At 37.1% G+C, this 21,782-nt stretch overlaps 3 protein-coding genes across 7 annotated transcripts in view; 1 reads left to right on the top strand and 2 right to left on the bottom strand.

Annotated features, from left to right (window-relative positions):
- LOC135705731 (E3 ubiquitin ligase Rnf121) overlaps positions 1-21,782 on the bottom strand; it is a 598,717-nt gene that overhangs the window by 63,467 nt on the left and 513,468 nt on the right. The window lies entirely within an intron of this gene.
- Positions 1-21,782, top strand: part of Synd (protein kinase C and casein kinase substrate in neurons protein Synd) — a 100,737-nt gene that overhangs the window by 28,394 nt on the left and 50,561 nt on the right. The gene's annotated exons all lie outside the window — the stretch shown is intronic.
- LOC135705814 (protein Daple-like) lies at positions 8,351-10,505 on the bottom strand. The gene is made up of 5 exons (XM_065227665.1): positions 9,910-10,505; positions 9,496-9,851; positions 8,932-9,098; positions 8,734-8,870; positions 8,351-8,675 (listed from the first exon to the last, which is right to left on the bottom strand). The coding sequence occupies exons 1-5, from the start codon at positions 10,281-10,283 to the stop codon at positions 8,351-8,353; spliced, it is 1,359 nt and encodes a 452-aa protein (XP_065083737.1). The 5' UTR covers positions 10,284-10,505.

The following is a 21,782-nucleotide window of genomic DNA, read 5'->3' as shown; positions in this document are numbered from 1 at the left end:
TAAGGCATGTCGGATGCGTATCTTTAACTTTACTCAGCCATTCGTAGTCTCATTCCCTCACTGCCCCTTTACCATTCTATTTTCAGTCGATCCTAAATAAAAAGAGGAAGGTTGGCGTTGCGGACAAACTTTCGCATTTATATATATTAGAAGAAAAAAAGATAAGGCCTGAGAATAATTTCATGAGAGTTCTGATGAGAATCCCTAGGAAGTTCCATGGGCATTGAATTCTTAGGAAATTCGAAAGATTGTTTCAAATGTATTCTAAACAGAGTTCCAAGAAAATTCGGCGAAAAGTACCAAGGGAATCGAATAAAAAAAAAAAAAGTAAAAAGGAATTCCTATAGGGTGGGTGAGCCAGTAGTGCAGGTACTAAGCCATTTTATTAATTAAACAATAAATATACGATGTACACACAATTTTTATAGGTCAATCTATAGCTTTCAACCTCTATTTTGATAGAAAAATATTACATTGTAATAAAATTGCATACAATTTTAGAAAACTCATCCTCCATTAATAGGAACACTGTTCCAGTAGTTGTGGTAGTTGCTAACTTTGGTTCCTATAATAGTGGAATGCGTTGGTTTCTTTTGGGTTCCACTATTATAGGAACACTACCGCAACTATAGGTGCAAAGGAGTGAAAATCTTAAGGAAATTAATGATTTTCCGTTATTTTTGGGCTAATTTTAAGTTTGAAATATGCAAATATGCTTTATTTTAGAACAGCTACCGATAAAAAATAGGTATACCACTATTACTGGAACACCTTTCTAGAGAATTTTAAATATTCCAATTGAACTTTCAGGTAAATTTAGAGAAGAACTACGAGTCTTAAGTCTATATACTAAATATTCGTTGAATTTCCATTATGTGAAATATAAATGTAAAATCATTCAAATTACTAAACAGTTACAATTATGAATCCATCCAAATATTGTAACACTAATTTAAAAATGATACCAATTATAGAATCCCTTGAAAAGGCAGCAAACACTGTCGAAACGTTGGGACACTAGTCGAAACAATCGTAGACTCGTAATCTAACCAGATATTGCACATGTATACCACTACCAAATCAATTAGAGTAAAACTTCAGGCCAATTTTGAGCACAACTTCACCTCACACAATTCTGAAGTTCTGAATCGCATGGGCATTCCAAGGAAAATTTAAGCAAATTTTAAACAGAATTATGGAATAATCATTAAAAATTCGAAAAGGATCTTAGGGTAATTTTGAATTGTTCTGCAGTCCAGAAACTCTTCAAGGGCTCTCAGAAAAAATCTGAAAAATAATTTAAAGGAATTCTGAATAGAACTCTGAGAAAGGATATGATTCTTAAGACTGTCTTAGTAATGATCCATTTATACTACAATAGTTGACCTAATAGTTGATTACTGGTTTTAGTGGATCTATGTCCCGAGGAAATCAAAATTATCCATTCTTCCTAGTGATCCCCTTGGATCAATCGCATTCGGTTATGCTTAATTTTAATGTACATTGTACAACAGGGAAGATTTCCTTTGTTTCGGGTAAAACGCAAAATTGTTAATCTGGATTTGAATGACCAGTTCCAGGCCAAATAGGACTTTTGTACGATTTTGATATAATTTGTAGGAATTTACGATTCTATCCGTGAATTTTTATACGATTTCTGGATGTATTTTCAAAATGGTCATCATATTCATTGTCAATTTGCAATTAAACTAGTAGTTAGCACAAATGTAGGTTAGGCGAATACAACCAGCGAGCATCGATTGCCACTGTGAACTAATGGAGCATATATCACGTTACGTTCGTATGTTTTCCAATTCTTTTTCCAATCATCATGTAATATCTATGGCCACGCTATGCCTGAAGGCACTTTTTTTGCAACATTCATGTACCTCAGATTTTTCTTCACAGGATGTTAGTATTGCTTCTAACAATCAAATCTGTGATGGTTTTAAAATATTTCATCTCGGGTTTTTTGAGAACAAGTGTTTTGAAGTTTACAACGCTGATTATGAAGGCGTATATGGACTATTGACCATACAAAAGCATACAAATGCAGTCAAATAAGGTTCAAAAGTTGATTGCAATAATCCAAATGGCATTAAAGAAGTTTTCTTTGACTCCCAAGTAAGATCCATATTGATTTTGTCGACTTTGTTATCACAATCGATTAATATTTGTTCGTAGCACAATATCTTGTTTTGAGTGTTCACTCGGCTGTCGACAAAAGCAGGCCACTCTCGATGTGTGCTACGCGGTCGTCTGTTTTCTCGGCAGCAACCATTGTATGGTCCTCCTCATTGTTCTTCATCAGCAGTTCTTTCGGTCGATGCGTCGTCGACTTTGGAAAGCAACCGTTTCGTGATGAATGTGTGAGTGCTGACCACGTTTTGCGTCCATTGCTGCAATGGACGCGATCTGACCCTCGTTGGCGTAACTGTCATTCAATGAACCTACTGGAAGCGACTCCAGTTCTGATGGAGGAGACTTTTTGGATAGCGGAAGATAAAGTGTTTATTGTGTTGTACCTTTTGACTATAGTTTTAAGATGTATTGTATAGTGACCAAGAATCCTCAGCTCTGTAAAGTTAATTCGGTTGAGCCTTATCAAATAAATTAATGAACAAAAAAAAAAAAACAATATCTTGTCTAATTTCTCTTCCCTCATAATAGTAAAAGAGAAAAAAGCGAGCAGGACAGTCCGAGACAGCCACGTAATCATAGTAGGCGTTGATTTTCGTCCTATTTCGAGTGTTTTTTTTTATGGATGTATCGTGTAGAAAATCTGGAAAAATTAAAAAAATCTCATGAAGAAAATGTTGTGCTTCGAAAAGCGACTCTGTAAAAAAAAATGAAGCCACTTTAGTAGCGACGATCATTGAAAGATTTTTACCGGAGTTAAATAAAGGAGATAGTAGGTATCCGAAAGTTTTGTGTCTTGTACTCAGCAGCTGACGAAGGTGGCATTTACCACTAAATCATCCTGAGGGGCGGAAAATTTGTTTGGATTTTTAAAAATAAATAGATATGTTTGACTCAACGGCGAGATCGAAAATAAATTCTAGCAACCATGACGATAATTTTTAAATATCGTTTAACCGATAATGCCGATAATACAGGAATGAAACTCACATGAGGTTAGTTACTCTTGCCCAGTGAGTTTAGGTAGCCCTCACCTTGAATTATTACAGAGTTGCTAGAGCTTCATTGCAGTTCCCATATTTTGTCCATGGAAATTTTCAGGAAGGTTCAGCGACCTTCTAGAAAATTCTGCGAGCTATAGGGAAATGTCATGAATTTTAGGAAAGTACTGCAAACTTTAAATAATTTTCTCCAATAAAGCAGAGAAATCCAAAAAATTTCAGATAAGTTCATTGAACTTCAGGGAAGTTCTACAAACTTCAGGAAAATTATTAAAACTTTAAAGATGTGCTTCGATCTTCAGAGAAGCTCTATAAACATCAGGAAAATTATGCCGACTTTAGGGACGTTTTGTGAGCTTCTGGGGAGTTCAATGTCGTTCTGGTAAGAGTTCTGTGAACTATAGCAACATTATATGAATTTCAATGATGCTCTGCAAAAAGTTCTTTAAACGTGAAGAAATTTTGGTAAACTTTAGGATGGTATGTGAACCACAGGGAAAATTTAATAACATTAGGAAAGTACTGTGAACTTTAAGAAATATCTGAGAATTTCAGGAAAAAAAAGCCAAACTCAGAGACGGTCAAAGAACATCAAGAAAGTTCGAAGAATTTAATCGAAGTTCAAGGAAATCAAGGAAAAACAGGGCTTTGAATTTGAATGTAACTTCTATAAGCTGTTTCATCGGGTCGTTGGTTGAACAACTCCTACTCTATGTCTTAGAAAACAGGTATAGTAGAAATAATTTCTTGTGATATCTCTTTCTCTTTTACGCTTCCCTTATGAAATGTGATCGAGGGCATGAGCAGGGTAAAAATGAGAGTTCGCCACCCAAACAAATATCGTGAATACGACTCACGCATGTTACATTGCCGTTTACCGGTATAGAAAAGGGAGCAGTTTATGAAAATTGAGGTTCACAAATATCCAAAAGAAAGATGTTAACAAGAAGTACAAACCAAACCCAACAGTCAAAGATGTGCGGGTTTGTAGATATTTGTTAGAAAAAATCACAGCAGAAAAAAAAGAAATTTATAAAAATTTGCAAATTATGTCTGACGCAGCATTCTCCTATGAAACGTCCTGCATGTAGTGAAAACCACTTTGTAGCCAAAAGCAGGCAAAAAACTAGCCGAGGTTGTAAGCGTCACAGGAAGACCAGGAATCAATGTTTTTCAATATAAAATCCCAATTTTTTAATAATTTTTTTTACACGAATTTTAAATTACCTTTCAATTAATATTTTGATCTTTGATATCAGCCCAACAGTTCAAAAGTTATGCATTAAAAAAAGAGGCATTTAAAAAATAAAATAAAAAATAAACACGAAATAAAATAAAAATATTTTGCGATAAGGAATAAAATTACAATTTTTAACCAAATTCTAAGAACCACTATATCGTTTTGCAATGGAATGGCTGATTTATAGTAAATTTAGAGACTACACAATTGTTTAATTATTTGATTAATTTAAACATTATGAGATCATGACAAAGCTGCGATATCTTACAGTACCAATAAGGGAATCTTACTTTACCAGTATTTTGACAACTTTAGTCCCATTTTGAATCATTTTCAGCTGAATTTGTTTCGATCCGTAACAGTTTTGTATCATCAATAGTTCGTATACGCCTTTGTAAACGACTAAGTATACTTCAAAACACTTTTTCTCTAAAAACCCAAGAAGAAATATTTTAAAACCATCACAGATTTGATTGTTAGGATCAATGCTAACATCGTGTGAAAAAAAATATGAGGTACATGAATGTTGCAAAAAAGTGCCTTCAGACATAGCGTGTGGCACTACAACTAGTAATAGCGACAAAGTATGCCTCCTCCAACTATAATACATGTCCAATTCATGCAACGAAGCTTCGATGTGCTAACCCGATTCCGACGTGAATCGGAATTGGAAAATACTGCATCAATGGAAACGGAAAGCAATATCGCAATTCGAGATGCTACCACTCTGGCTGCTCGCTCACGAGGAGCACGTGATGTTGCAGCGTTACTTGAGTGGTTTTCAGCATCAATTTTTCCACCTAGTTTTAATTGCAACTAGCGAGACGACAGTGATGGTGGATTCACGTGTGCCAGGGTAATTACCCATGGGATTGTTGTCAGCCGACAACCCGGTTGTTGTTGTTGTTGTTGTTGTTGCTGCAAATCTTGTATACTTTGCACCCAAATTTATTCTGATTTGATCATAACAATAAGTTTGAAAATCATTTCAACAAATATGCGTCACGGACGATGCCTTCACCCGGGAACAGCCAGCTGATGCATTGTAACGGGGGTACAAGCCTTTTCCCCTTGACACGTTAATTGATCCCATTTAACTAAAGTGTGTATGTACATTCTCGTCGTGATCTTCGTTATGCGATAGGTGCCACTCTAGCAGCACACCATCATCATCACGGAAGGTTCGCGCCTGACTGTTCTGATTGAACTCCTTACGATCCACCGTCGCACACCGTACTAACGACCAGTCATGTTCAAGCAATGTTGATGTTTTTATGGTTTTTGCATTTTTGGTGTTTTTTGTATTTTTAGGCGTTTTGTGTTTTAAATGCTAATTTAAAATCTCACAAAAAATATAATCTCACAAAAAACACCATAAAGGGAAACTTTTCGCCCCGAAAAAAATGTTTTGATTTTTTTTATTAGTTTTGGACAAATTTATCGAAACTCTAAAAAAAAAAACAGTTTTTCTATTTTTCTTTAGAAAATAAAGGGTGTCCACGATGAAATTGCCACACTATGAAATTGCTCTAACTTTTTAACCGTTGGGTAGAATTTAATGAAAATTTGGGTGGATTTAGTTCATAGTGCATTATTTACATCCTGCAAGTTTTAAAGTCCTGTGATCAAAACTCGCGGAAATGGAGTCGAAAGAACAGCTCGTGCGTGATAAAATCTTGCGCATTCATCACGAGAACAAGGATCTCTCGCATCGTTCCATCGCTAAAACGTTGGGAATCGTGAATTCCACGGTGTCGCGAGTGATTAAGCGGTTCGAGGAACGGTTGACCACCGATCGGAAGCCCAGAAGTGAAGGAAAAAGTATTCCGTACAACACCAAAAATCACAACCGCGTAGTTGGGGCCTTCAACCGAAATCCAAACGCCTCCGTTAGGGATGAGGCTAAAAAGCTGCACCTAAGCCGAAGTTTTGTCCAGAAGGCCAAAACTAAGGCTGGGCTTCGAACGTTCAAGGTACAAAAGGCCCCTAATCGCGACGAGAAGCAGAACAAGTCCGCCAAAACCCGTGCCAGGAAGTTGTACCTCAACATGCTGACGAAAGTTGAATGCTGCATCATGGACGACGAAACATATGTGAAGGCCGACTTCAAACAGATCCCCGGCAACCTGTTTTTCACGGCCAAGGATAAGTTCAGCGTTCCGGAGCATGTCCGCACTCAGAAGATGTCCAAATTTGCGAAGAAATTCCTGGTTTGGCAAGCCATCTGCACGTGTGGGAAGCGGAGTGCACCTTTCGTGACCCAGGACACGATGAACGGACAGGTGTACATAAAAGAGTGCCTCCAGAAGCGGCTGCTTCCTCTCCTGAAGGCCCACAATGTCCCAACAATCTTCTGGCTGGATTTGGCCTCATGCCACTACTCCAAGGACGTGCTGAAGTGGTATGCGGACAATAAGGTCAATTTCGTGCCGAAAATGTTCAACCCTCCCAACACTCCGGAGCTCCGCCCCATTGAGAAGTACTGGGCGATTATGAAGCAGCACCTTCTTAAACGACCTAAGGTAGTGAAGACAGTCGAGGAACTGAAGAAAGTATGGGTTTACATGCAAAAAACGGTTGATTCACAGGTTGTGCAGAATCTTATGGCCGGGGTTAAGGCCAAGGTGCGGGCATTTGCGTATGGACTGTAAATAAAATACGAGTAAAATTGTAAAATGAAGTTTAATAGTTATTTCTCAATCCCTGAAAATTTGATGGCAATCGGATGAAAACTCGAATTTTGCGAATCAATTTTGTGTGTGGCAATTTCATCGTGGACACCCTTTAAGTTACGTTTAAAAACATTTTGTCGAAGTCATCATGGTAAAACGTTTTCTTTTTGTAAAGTTTTTAGGAATCTTAAGAAAAAAAAACTGATTTTCTTGGATTCTTGATATTTTTTTTCAATATGTTTAGAAAAATCAAAACGCGGCAAGACAATTTTTACGTTTTTTGGTCACTTTGGGCATTTTATAGTGTTATGAACTAGATTTTCCATTTTCAGATTTTTGTTGTTGCATTTCTAGCCACTTTTAAGAATTTTAGTTAAAGATAATTGAGATGCATAAAACGTCATTTAAGTAAGACCATTTTGATGTATTTAATGACGATTTGATGTAGATTCCGGGTTTCTAAACCCCATTTGTACACTGTTTAAGGACATTTTGGCAATTCAAAGATTATTATAGCGTTTTTATCGCCATCATACTTATAAACTAGAACCCTTCTTATGCCCTTCCAGCTACGTAACAATCTGAGTACGGTGCTGCGTGCGCCCGTGCGGTAAAGCTAATTCCAACATCAATGCCCACACACCCACCGACTACCAGTAGCCCTCCGGTTTGCATCTTTTCGAATTCGTCGGCTTCCAGTTCAGAGGCAGCCGAGTTCAATTAGTGATTACTAGGAGTAAACTCGAAGCTGCTGGCGTGTGCTGAGTTAAGTTCTTCTTGTTTCGCGGCGATACATCTTGCACCTTTAGATGAACTGAGCTATTAGATACCTACTTACTTTGGTAGAAGAAAAAGATGTGATTGCCAGTTAGCGGGTGTTTTGATTGTAGGTTGGGTTTCCGATTTCGATAACTGGTGCGCCTACTCATTATTACCGGTGACGACGACGCCGGCTGAAAAAGTGGCACGAATTTCTGATTCCAGTTGTGGTTGTTTATTCTGTGGCGCTTTGATTGATTGGCGTTCGAGTGTTCGGGATGACAAGTGCGACTGACTCTACTCGAGTAGAAGAAAGCGACACACCGAAGTGTCCGGGTACATTGGATTGATAGACCGTGGAAATACATATTTAGTCAAGGTTTCAAATGGCTTCTGTTTGATTTCCATTTCAGAGCACTAATAGGATCGGTTTTCTTGTTTGAAGAGAATTTTATTTGTTAAAGACGATTGATTGCAATGGGAAATAGGAGGTATTTCTCGATTTCAAAATAGAACAATGAGCCATTTTAAATTTCCGATCACTCAGTTTTCCCATCTGTGGTTCTACCGGAATTCCCAGAACTGCTACCTTGTTCATTATTTTCACGTGCTGAAGAAAAGCTATCACTGGAGACTTCCCGATTGGATTCCAGCTTCTCCGAGGTATCTTCAGTGACGCATGTATTGCAGTATGGTGGACTTAACGATTGCGATTCCGCTGATGATTCAATTCCTGGAAGGCTTTTGTGACGAATTGCGTATTCTGCATGAGCAGCGGCTGTTTCGTTGTATCTTTTTAACGTATTGATTTCACCATGTGCTTCAACGAACTTTTTCTCGAGATTTAACAACTCACGTTGCATACTGCAAAAGAATTGTTTTAGTGAAAGGTTAGAGCGGGAAAATATTCTTTGGGTCATACTTATGAGTAACTTCGGATGTATTGTGGCATTGGTCTTCTAATGCAATCTTCAAGCGTAGATTCTCACATTCCAGTTCCAATACTCTTGCCTGGAGTTCTGTCCTCTTTTTTTCATTGACGGTCTCCACATTCGATATCTGTTTATCGAAGGTACTACCATAAGTACTAAAATTTAAAACTTGAATGAATAATTCTTACGAAATCGACGCTTTCCTTCTCTAGAGCCTTGTATTCCTTGCTCAGAGCGTCCAATTTGATGGTCTTCTCCCTCAAAGCAGCACTTAGCTGTTGGACTGATTCCTTTTGCTGAACCGCTGAATCGTACTGCTGTTTCAATTCACTGTATTTGGCAACCCAGTTCATAGCTGTTCCAACAAATGACAAATTAAAATTTAATGTAAAACAGACTACTTTCATTTTTTACCCAACGTGTGCCACTCTCCCTGTGACACGCTGTCCCCCAAAATATTATCATAACAATTTCACACAAACAGAACATTCACCAAGTGCTCTTCTCTACCCCGGCTGTGCAGCATAATGACGAGGGCAGCAGCACAATAACGAATTTTGCCTGTAGCATTAATCCGGCAGACTATCAGTTTAATGTGCTCTCTTTTGCCTGTGCTACTGCTGCTCAACTGTCAGGCCACTTCGTTTGTGACGACAACGCAATGCTTTTCTCTGTGTCATTGTTGTTGTTATGCAAATTGTTCGAATTCTACTGCTGTTGAATGGAAGTTTGTGTCCTACATTTTCACTTACCTTTTCGTTTTTCCTCGTCGATCTCGTTCAGTGTGTGGAAGGCACGTTTTCGCTCCTGCTGCAGCTCACCCGAAATGTCCTCACACGTTTCCAGGCCGGATTCAATGTCAAGCAGGAGGGACTTGAGCGTGAGTTTTGTTTCCTGCAGTTCCTTGTTGGCAACCTTGAGAGCATGTTCCCGCACCCGCAGCTCGTCGGGAAGACGCTTCAAGCGGTCGATTTCGTTCATTAGGGTTTGATTTTCCTGCTCAAGGGCTGTATTGATTTTCTTCGTTACGAGCTCCTCATTATCCTTGAGAGCCTGTATCTCCTGATTCTGGTGCTCCACGATGGCGTTGGTTTCCATCAGTTTAGATCTGGCGCAGGAAAAGTTAATCAAAATTCAAATATAGGAAACAAGATACCAATTCATACCGATAGAGCTGCGTTTGTTCTTCCTTCATCTTCAACGTCTGAAGCAGTTGCTCTTGTTCTAACTGTGACTGACGGAGCTGATCCAGGTAGATTCCAAGTGCCTGGTTGCACCGGCAGTTACATTTACCATATTTGCTTACTATGGATCCAGCGCCGTTGGAAATGTCCCTGTCCGTATCTCTGGACTGGACTTGCTCCACCGAGGGACATTTTCCGGCAAGATTCAACTGGCAGCGGTACAGCAGACGTTGGGTGTTGAGTTCATTGCGGACATCCAGCTCCAAATTGCTGATGGTGTTTTCCAGGGTGTCCAACGTGTTGATGATGCCACTGAGGGGTTGGTTATCTGTGCTATGTGTGGTGTTGTTGAACATATTCTGGCACTTGAATTTGGATACTTTTCGTAGTGAGGAATTTGAAATTATCGCTTGATTTGCAAACTGATTTTAGTTAATTTTTGACTGGTCGAAATTTTATGGCTCCTATGATTAAAGTTTGCCGACAGTTTCATACAATATTAAGGCTCTGAACCATTTGGTGGATTATTTTAACTCTTGGTTAAAATTTGACAGATGGAAAGTTATCGATGAACCCTGCTATCCAAGCATGGTTATTTCTGACAAACAAGAAGTTAAATTTTGACAACCGTGGGTTGAAAACCGGTCGATCGACAGCACGGGGATTATCGAACATAGAAAATAACTTTGGAAATGTCACTTTTAACCACGAGTTAAATTTAACTCGGCAAATGGTTCACAGCCTAACAGAACGTTTCCGGAACCACGGTATACATAATAGAATATTTCACCTCTATGACTACACCGTGTGAAGTTTATCATTTACTTAATTTCTCACTTAATAAAGTAGTAAAAAACTTACCCAATTTGAGTAATGCCAAGATATAAAATTATTCTATATCTTGAAGATTCGTATTGCATGTACAAGTTCAAGATATTGAAAATTTTCAAAGTGCCAGAATCAAGAAAAAAATAAATGATTTATTTCAAGTTCGTAGGAACTTTGGCGAATTAATGAGTAATGGAAAGAAATGATGAGAATTTCAGTGAAGCTCCATAAACAAACTGCGGGAACATAAGGGAAGTTAATACGCTGAAAATATGGGCAACTTACTGGAAGCTTTAAGAACCTCAAAGCGGTTCTTTTAGCATCCGAAAATTTTCGGGAACTTTTATGAAGTTCCTAGAATTTCAGACAACTTCACAGGTGTCAAGCAAACTTGAGAAATATAGAAAACATGAGGGGTATTGTGCATTTTTTTAAGAAGTTCTAAGTACCTCAGAAAAGATAGATCTAGAGATTTTTTTTGGGGAATTTCAGACCAGCAGTTTCCGTAGCTTTAGTCCAGACTTTTGCAGCAGTTTGAATATCTATAATCGTAAATTTAGAAAAATTCAGGACAGTTCCATGATATCCTGAAAAAAAATCGAGAACCCTTAAAATGTTCCGAGAATTTCAGGGAAGTACAGAGTCCTTCAGAAAATCTATGAAAACTTCAGAAATATTTCAGAAACTTCACAGAAGTTCAGAGAATTTCAGAATAATGAAAGTCGTAACAGGATTTTTCTAACTCAGGGAAATTTAAATGTTTTTACGGGAATTTCATTTATTTCCGAGCAGCAGAACCGAGATCTTCAATAGAATTGAAAGTTTTAGGGAAGCTTCGAGAACATCAAGACAGATTATAGAATCAAAGGGCAGTTCAAACAATTTCAAGGAAATTGTAAAAACCTTAAAGAAGTTGCGAGAAACTCAGGGAATTATGAATATATATCATTGTTTGCCGGATTATTAAACAAATAAAAAGAACTTCAGGTAACCACTGATAAGTTCAGGGAAAATTAGGGACCGTTTATAATGGTTATAATAATTAGGGGAAATTGTCGAAACTTCAAGGCAAATAATTGAATTTCAGTAAAGCTGCGGGTTCTTACAAAAAATACTGAAAATTCAGGGCAGTCTAGAGAACTTTAAAGAAATTCAATAATCATTTAGGCAGTTTAAATACCACCAGGACAGTTTAGACTATTGAAGAAGTTGTAAATAAGTGTCGATAATTTAAATTCTACGGAGATTTCCATTGAAAAATTTCTCAAAATTTTGGTGAAGCTATCCTCCGAATTCAATTTTCTTTTAGTTTTTCTTGGAATTCTCCACAATAAGAAACCCTTTCGAAAGATTATCCGAATATTCATTGAATTCATTTCAGATTTCCTTTTCAATCTCACTCCTTCCCTTGGAATTCTACTCACATTGAAAGTCTCCTAAGAATTAATTGGCATTTCTCCTCACAAATTACTTCTATTTCTTCTCATAATTTGTTTGGCAAACTCTCCTGAATTTATATTCCGAATTCCTGTGAAAATGTCCTGGGGTTATTCTCAGATTTAATTGTAATCCTCCTTTAGCATTTAAAAAAAAATCCAAGGACTTATGCTCCGGATTCGTTTTCTCCCACAAACTTTATGAAATTATGCTCAGAATGCTGTCAGAATTGTGCAAGGAACAGCAAAAAATGTAATGGACTGTAGCGCACAAGTAAGTTTTTCCAGAACGATTTTTTCTCGTATAAAACCTTCAAGAGATGATTTTTGAGCCGCAGTGCATTTGACAAACAAGCTTTGTTCGAACATTTAACTAACATAAAAATAACAAAACATTAAAAAAATCTTCTGACGACTACATTACAGAATTTGTTAAAGCGGTGAAATATTACAAATTCTGTATATATTTATTACAAATCTACAATCATCGGTCATTCACTTTAATCAGCCCAAGCCCAAACACTGCGTGTTAGATCGTGATCACGGCATTTTCTTCTTCTTTTGGCTTTGTTACGTCCAACGTTGGTACTTTACGTCTGCTCTCAATCAGTGACGTCGCCCTCACCTCAATCTACCTGAGCACCAGCTCTCAAAACGTTCTCAAAATATTACTTGTAATGGATAAATATCAGTAAAACTAGAAGGATGTGCATTTCGCAATCGATGTGAATGTAATTAGGGTAGGGCGGGGGCAAGATCGCCACCCTAAGCTTTAATTTATTTTGAACTATAATAATCGCAAATAATACATTACAATATTATCTGTCCTAATTCTTTAATGTCTTCTCCAGCTCTTTAGTGTTGATATAGTTCAATGCAGGGTTGCTTCCACTCACTTGCTATAAAAATTGATTTTCGGTATTATGAAATCATTACATGTAATAATGATATGTTGTAGTTGTAAGTTTCAAGAAGAGGTTGAAACTTATGTATTTGACTCATACAACTTGTCAATTCCGCTTTCAGGGCGCTACAATTATCGATTGTATGATTCGTGAGCGTTAACTCAGAGTGAGCGCTCACGAATCGTAGAATCGCTGATAGTGACGCTCTGAAAGCAATATTGACAGATTTTATGTGTCAAACACATACTTTACAACCTCTTCTTGTAACATACAAGTACTAATTATAATTATAAAATCTAAATATTTCATAATTCCGAAAAACATTTTTTATAGCAAGTGAGTGGAAGTAACCCTGGTTCAATGTATTAAAATTTTAATATTTACTAAATGAATTAAAAAAGTAACTTATTTTCACCGTTTTGCGAATTTATTCTTATATAATATTTTTGGGTTTTTAAGAATAATGTACCTTAGTTTATTAAATCAAAATACTAGCACTTAGTTGAAATATTAATTGAAAGTTGTAACAAACTAAACAAAAAATGGATATTGATTATAGCAAATTCTTATTACAAAGAGAGGGTTTTTTCATTTGGGCATATTTTCAGAAATTTCTCGGTAGTTATTGAATAGTTCTAAATCATTTTTTAAGGGTACGTATGTGCAGTTTTCAAAAATATAGGATTTTGTAAAATTGAAGGGTGCGCATCTTGTTCCGTCCTACCCTATTGCCTGATATCACGTTTTTAAAGTTGGTGCACAGGTAAAAAGTAAGGTTACGCGATGCTACTGCTCTAAACTAAGATTCTTTGAGCACTTCCACAGTTGTTAATTGAGAGCATTCTAAGCCTGTATCATTTTTGTATTAGTATAATTGTGTGGCAAGTACAATCATGCTCTATGCCCAGGGAAGTCGAGACATTTTTTAATCCGAACAATTCTTAGACCGGACCGGGACTCAACCGCGTCTAGCATGGTCCTGCTTTATTGCAGAGATAAGTAAGGTCCCACGGCATCTTTTCTTTTTAAAACCGCTCGCAACACTCACGTGGACAAAAACCTGGTCAAATTAAATGTTAAATTGCGTTTTCAGCAGCCACTGAACACTAGCTCACGTACGATCGAGGTCATGTCGGATTACCGATAGCAACATGAAGCTTCTTAATGTTGTACAAAGTTGAAGGTCAATGAATTCCACCACCGCACGTGTGAATTCACGATTTCTTTTTATTGAATGTTCGCAAGATTGTATTACCTTTTTCAGATATTGCTTTTTTTTAACGTCGTTAAAAATAACTCATAGCAATTTGTTGTAATGAGTTTTAACTTTTCCGCGCGAGAAGCTTGAAATGATCCGAAATAAATACTCGTTACGGTAAGATCCTGGATCCTTTGTTCTCAGTGCGTCTTCTTAACATTTCTATCAAAATATAGGTTTATTCACAATTCCTATAAATTCCGCCAAGAATATGGCTTTAACATCTAGGGGGCTGTCTGTTACTAAAGTACTGTTTGTAAAAAAAATTCTATGGAGGAAGGCGCTTCATTCTTTGCAGGGACTAAAATAGTATTAACATTACTTTTTATTTTCATTGATGTTAAAATTTATAGTTGTTGTTACATATCAATTCATTTAGCCTGAGGGCTTTTCATCTTTTGGATTTAATTTTTTTAATATAAATTTTGCGTTTGAAAACTAATTTACATTATTCCCTCTTTGGGGTTATTTAGTTTGGGTTGAACATTTTGATAACCTACCTATCTACAAATAACTTATCTATAGCCTAAAATTGGGTTGAATTAACTTAAGTAAAGGAAGTGGTAAATTGAGCCAATCGTTAAACAGCCTTATTTTTACACCTTTCAACAATTATTGAGACCGGTCTGTATTAATATGTATCAGAAATTATTCGCAATTATGTTTCGTCATGGAATCCATTTCCGATATTCGCGTCAAAAGCTCTTAAAAATAAACAGCATCATTCAAAAACTATATGTTCATCAAATTCTTTGCTCATGAGTTTACTGATAGAAAGCATAATCAACGGAACCATCCGTAGACGGGGTCTGTCGAGGTGAAGTAAAGTATGACGAATTAGTACCGCACGGTATTATGTGATTATGAGTCAGCTTATGGTTATAGTCAAATAGGTAGTTCTTTAAATTTTGGTTCGATGGTTCACAAGTTTATAATAAATCACTTCTGAAAATGTAATTGAGTCACCTCATTTCAAAATAATCGATTAATCTAAACCATGAAAGGCAGTGAAGGGTATAACGTCGTGTCGTGTATGAAACGATGGAACGATTACCAAAGAATGGTTATAGCTCGGCCGTCATTGGACTAATTGAATCATTTATTTGAGAAACCGCATAAGTCACATTTTTATACAAATAACTATCATATGATATGAGTGATTTTGTTCTAATTCCTCAGTTTGGTGTAAATTAAACCATTTCTGATCAGAAATGTTATTCCTAGGACATCATAGATTGATTTTTTCAGAATTCACACAAGCACAACATCAGCAGCTCTTATAATGAGAGAAACTGTACATACATTCGTGACGGTCTTCGGTGACAGTGTCGTATGACAGAGTCTGTCAAATGACATTTGAGTTTGGTACTGTACTATGATAGCTTGTTTTGCAAGTGTCGGAGGCAAAGGCAGTCGATTATCACAGAAAATGTGTCGACTACCGTGACCGCTTACAAGACTGCCTACGAGTATCATAATAGTTGAAGAAAACAATTTTAAATTTGGATCCAAAATATTAATTTGTAGAGCAAGCACTTAAAACCTCGGTATGGTTGTTGTTTTCCAGCATTTGTATCAAATGGACTTATTCAGTTTCTCAAAAAAACAAAAAAAAAATAATTGGAAGTTCATTATGGTCTAAATTTTATTGCGTTTCGTGACTAAAGTGATATTTCCGTATTGCCTTGAAGGTGACAGGATTCATTGGTGAAAGCTAAGCGATCATCGTTGATAATCGATACTAATGCATCATTTTCGTTTCCTTTTTTCCTTTCAGGTAAATATAAACAATTCTCGGGGGAAGTACCTCTCATAGTTCGCTGAACTTCCTGTGTTGATGGTGGCTGGTGGTGATGGTGGTCGTCACCCAGCTGTGGTTGTGGGCTTCAAAAAGCTTGCCAGTGCGCGAGATTACGCAAGCATCAAAAGAAAGTGATGAAAAGAAGAGAGAGGAACAAACGGTATCATAGTGTTCGTCAGAGTCAAGTGAATAGCGAATAATAATGAAAAACAAACGTCTGATTGCTCCCATAGCAGCAGGTGATTTCCACCAACCGGCCATCATCATCATCATCATCATTGGCCCGTGTTCGGGTCTGCAAATCTGGCGCAGAGGAAAAAGTTTCCACCAGTGAAGCGCGCACATTCCGGGACGGGTTGGTGAGATAAGCACTTCTTCCGTAACCGACCGACAATTGAGCTGACCATCGTTGATGCATCGGTCGTCGTCGTCGTCGCCGCACACCCCTAGAATACATTTGCATCGCCAATGAAGCTTCCACCCCATTTCCCGTGGACTACAACCAAGACCAAACTGCAATGCATTATACATGGTGGCCATGGGGCAGGAGCAGAAGGAGGAAAGTGAAATTTTTGCTTCCGACATCCAAAAGCTCGGTGCGATCGGCTCCGGTAAGGTTGATAACATTTGAAGAAGCTCAGTGATGATGATCATCTAGTACGGCGCTGCCGCAGCTGGCATACCAATCGTGCAGCATAGTTTGATTGACTTTCGATTTCGAGGCGATCGTCGTACATACATGTGGATTCGGGTGTGAATGGGTGTGGTGGTCATTTTGCATGTCGATGATTGTTTTACGCAATACGCGAGGTTTTGAAATTCATGCCACGATGCCGGCTGCTAAACGCTTTGGGTCGGAATTTTGGAATGCGCGGTTTCGGAATGATTGATTTGAAATATTTTTGCATCGAACTTCACACCGAAGAAAGGTACATGGAAAACGGGTCGATTAGTAATGACGGTGTTGTCCTACGTGGGAACCCAAATCACGTTGAGTGTGATGTAATAATGCAATTGCAAATCTTTCGTGCGATCGTGAAACATATACTGAATGAAATGTACATTACATTGTAGTAACAGTTAACTAGCCTGAAAGTTTTGGATTTGCACGAACCAACGTTCATGACCCATCTTGAATTTACTGTGCCCGAAAATCGATTGATATCGAAAGTGAAAACTGGTAATACCTTTTATGCGAAGTTTGCTTGTTTTTTCGAGCAGAAAATAAGCTCACCAAGCGCCAAAAGCATCGACCGAATAAAGGTTCATCTACTTGTGAAGCCCGCGCTGGATTCTGTTCCGATGAGTTCGCTTGTTTTAAGGTTCATTTCTTGCTTGATCAAGCATCCACCCATCCATCCATCTATGGATCCATCCGAAAGAAAGGTATACATCGTTAAATTGATTAAGAAATTATTTCATTCGCGGGTGTTTGTGTTGGTACTTACAAATAGCCATACTGTGCCAGCCCGGTAGACCCAAGATGGAAGAGAGATGAGAGGTGTGGTTCGCGGAAGGTACAATTAATTTTCAATTTCTCTTTTGTTGCATCAAGAGCGCCGGGGGAAAAATCAGAGTGGAAGTAAATAAAAATAGAAGGTTTAAGTGAAAAAAAAAACAGCAGAGACAGCAGAGAGACCTCAAGTGCAGGGTGCGCGCACGATTGCGAATTGATGGGCCAAGAAGGATCGGTTCATCATCGGTAGGTAGAAGAAGTAAAAGTTAAGAGCTTAATCGAGAGGAAAAATGGCCACTATTATTTCGGTTTAATTTTCTGACCGAGTGTGCACCCAAAACGCCAAAACCAGCTGTGGTTGGCTGTGTTTCAATTGTAGTTGTACGGCAACAGCCGCAATATGTGTAAGTGAGCTGCAAATTTCCGATCGCATAAGGAGAGAAATGGGGCTCGAAATCGAAAGTGAAATGATCTCTTGCCGGATGGGTCGGTTTCGGTTTCGGGGAGTGTGCGCACCGGCACCGGCAACATCGATTAACAAGATTTGATAAGACGGTATATTTTTTTTCATGTTTCGGTTTTTTCCTTCGGAATTATTACTATTATCACTAGAGTGTTATGCAACTTATGCAATCGTAATAGACGATGCATTTCGTGGGAGTTTTGTGTGTGATATGTATTCGATTGTGGATCGTGACGAAATTGAATCAAGATCGCACTGTACTGAAGTTTTCTGGAGAAGTTCGGTAATCAAATTCAGAAAAACATGTGAATACGGTTGGTTTTCCATCAAAAATTTCACTAAAGTTCCTGGATGATTATAGAGTAATGGTTATACTAACATTTTCATTTGAAAATTTGGCTGGCCCAATTCTGAGAAAAACGGTCATAATTATACAGTGTGAATTTTTGAAAATATTATAACTTTAGGTGAAGTTTTAGTATTAATTTTTTTTTAAATAAATAAGTACCAAAATACCTACGAAGTAAGTTTCATTCAATACCTTTCAAATGACCTTTAGAGAATTGAACCTAAAATGGCAGATATATTAACAAAATACATGTGCATGCTTTTTTGGGTGACCTAAACTTAGGGAGTGTAATTGATGTAATGATTTAATATTACTCTGATAATCTTTGTTTAATTTTGTAATTAAACATATGACTATAACTTCACCTTAAGGGCAAGCTTACAACTAAAAAAATAAATTGAATAAAATATTGCTTACAAAAAAACTGCTCTAGAAAAGCTAAATTGATCTAGATGAAAACAAAATTCTATCTTTTTTATAATGTCATGAAGGCCTTTCCGTAGTAAGTATTGAAATATTATCTCAAGAATCAAAACCCTAATTCGAGCAGTAGAGAATAAAACATTTATTTGAGCGAAATTCCCTTGAAATTATCCTAAGAAATTCCTTGGAATTTTCTTCTGAATTCACTTGAAACTATATTTAAAATGATTTTTTATTGTCTTCCGCATTTTGTTGGAAAATACGATTTTGTACGTTATTTTCATAAACTCTCCTTGATGATCTCTTATGAATCTTCCTCAGTATTCATTTGAAATTATTCTCAGAACAGCCTTTAAATTCTTTTAGTAATTCTCTTTAATTTCTCATCAGAATTCTCTTCGGATTCTCATCAAAATCATCTAGAAATTCTCCTTGAAGTTCTGCTCACAACTCCCTTGGATTTCTTAACCGAATAATTTTATATAATAACCGAAGAATTTTATTCAGAATTTCATTTGATCTCCTCATAAATCCGTTGGAATTCATCCAGAATTTATTAGGACTTCATTTCAGAATTATCACTCCTTAGATTTTTTCCAGATTTTTTTTAAATCCTCGTCAGTATTTATCAGAAATTAATTCTTTAAAGCATTTAAGTTTTCTTAAAAGTTCCATATGTATTACTAGGTACATACCATAGTTAAAACTCTCACAAGAAATCCCTTGAAATTTTCCTCAGAACTCTCTTGGATTTTTCTCTGAATTCACTTGAAACCATCTTAATTTTTTTAAATTTTCTTTCACATTTTGTTGGAATTAACCTCAAAATACGATTTCGTACGCTGTTTTCCTAAAATCCCCTAGATGATTTATTATGAATCTTCCTGAGTATCCCTTTGAAATTATTCTCAGAACCCAATTTAAATTCTTTTAGTTATTCTCTTTAAATTCTCATCTGAATTCTCTTGGGATTCTCATCAAAATCATCTAGGGATTCTCCTTGAAGTTCTCATCACAAATGGAATAACCTAGGAATTTAATTTAGAACTTCCTTTCATCTCCCCATAAATCCGTTGGAATTCATCCCAGAATTTTTTAGGGCTTCATCTCAGAATAATCATGTAATTTCAGAACTCCTTAGATTTGTTTTACCAGAATTTTGTTAAAATCCTCGTCAGTATTTATTAGAAATTAACTCTTTAATTCTTTAAAATTATCTCAAAAATTCCATCTGGGATTTTGGAAATTTGTCCAAAATCTCTCATTTTGAGTCTTTATCTTAGTCCTAGATTGTTGAAAATATTCAAGATTTAGTTTTTTCTACACATATCTCGAAAGTAACATATCGTGAAAAATAATGTCAGTCTAGGACTCTAAATAAATATCAATATAAAAATTAAAATATATTCTAATAAAAATTTCAGAATCATAGAAATTTTCTTAAGGTTCTACAAAGGGTAAATAATTTGTTTTCTTTTTTTTTAATATTAATTATTTTAGGTAAAATTCAGTACAGTGCATGTCACCAGGCCAAAACTGTCCATGTTTCATATATATTAATTGGTATGGTGTGGAAAGTTTAACCATCTCTTTTCTTACTTCATTTCAATACAGCAGCAAATGTGACGTCACACTACCTAATCATAAGGATATTTTAGACAAAATATTCACATTTCCAGACCACGCTGTGAGACATTGTGTTCACACTCCTGATGGGGATAAGCTCCAACCGGTATTATCCTCTGTTTATATCCTGAACACGAATGTCAGGCGGCTATGAAGTCGACATCGATGTTAATCAATACGATCCTTAATAAACATTTGGCAGATCCTTCAATCAGGGCCGGTATTGAAAATTGACCCGAGTTGGAGCTTACCGCCATGAGAGGGAAAGCGAATGATAGGTTACGTGCCCTACTGCCATCTTTCCTGTTAGTGTTAGTGTCTTCTGTGACTTTTGTAATTGGACCGGTAAAATGCCTTAAATGGTAGATGTATTCAGTTTCTCATATTTATTCACCATACATTTTTTAATACAATATCAATAAACTGGTCGCCTTTATTGGACACAGTAAAATGTGCCCTTTTTGCTGCGTTTTCCATCTCTTTTTGAATTTTCTCGGGCGGTATAGCGACGATTTCGGCACGTATTTGCCTTGAATTCGTCAATGGTCTGAGGCTTGCTAGCGTAAACTTTACTTTTCAAATAACCCCACAAAAAGAAGTCCGGAGCCGTCAAACCTTGAGATCTGGGTGGTCAATCAATTTCGCCTTTTTTATCCAGCATATTACGAGCGCTGATGGCCGCCACAATCTGGCTGAGTTTCTGGTAGGGAACGTTCGATTTGATGTTTGGGTTATGACGTTTGACGTATAAACGATCAAATTTGACCGTTTACAGGTTAAACGACCCAAGTCAAACTTCAAATCATATGATCGCTACCAGAAACTCAACCAGATTGTGGCAGCCATGAGCGCTTGTAAAATGCTGGATACCTGACGCCCATGGAATGCTCGTTGTAAAAACTGAATTTTTTGATTTGGAGTGTTGCATAGCGCACCGTTAAGCGTCCAGTACTTTTTATTTCGGTTCCACTAACGTCAAAATGCTGTGGTCGGTGGCGATACGACACGTTTGGGTTCTAGGCCACACTCTCTCTTACCGTTTCAACCAGTTGATTGGGACGTCTTGGCCGTTGATGAACGACATGTGCACGATCTTTCACTATCCCATGCTCAAAAAAAATTGACACCAAACGACGAATAGTGTTGTTAGACGGTGCCTGTTTGCCACGATATGCACATTTAGTTAACACATCTGAACGACTATTTTCAATGGGTAAAATTGTACTGAATGGACATTTCCAAAACATGTCTACTCAAGTCAATCGGTTGACAAAAAACAAAGTTATTCAATGCAAAATGCACTGTTTATT

Source organism: Ochlerotatus camptorhynchus, unplaced genomic scaffold (genome assembly GCF_037179485.1).
Source record: "Ochlerotatus camptorhynchus isolate MF236.1 unplaced genomic scaffold, CSIRO-AGI_Acam_v1.1 ptg000274l, whole genome shotgun sequence".
Classification (NCBI taxonomy): domain Eukaryota; kingdom Metazoa; phylum Arthropoda; class Insecta; order Diptera; family Culicidae; genus Ochlerotatus; species Ochlerotatus camptorhynchus.
Note: the sequence above shows the minus strand (reverse complement) of the source record. Positions and strands in the feature narration are given on the sequence as shown.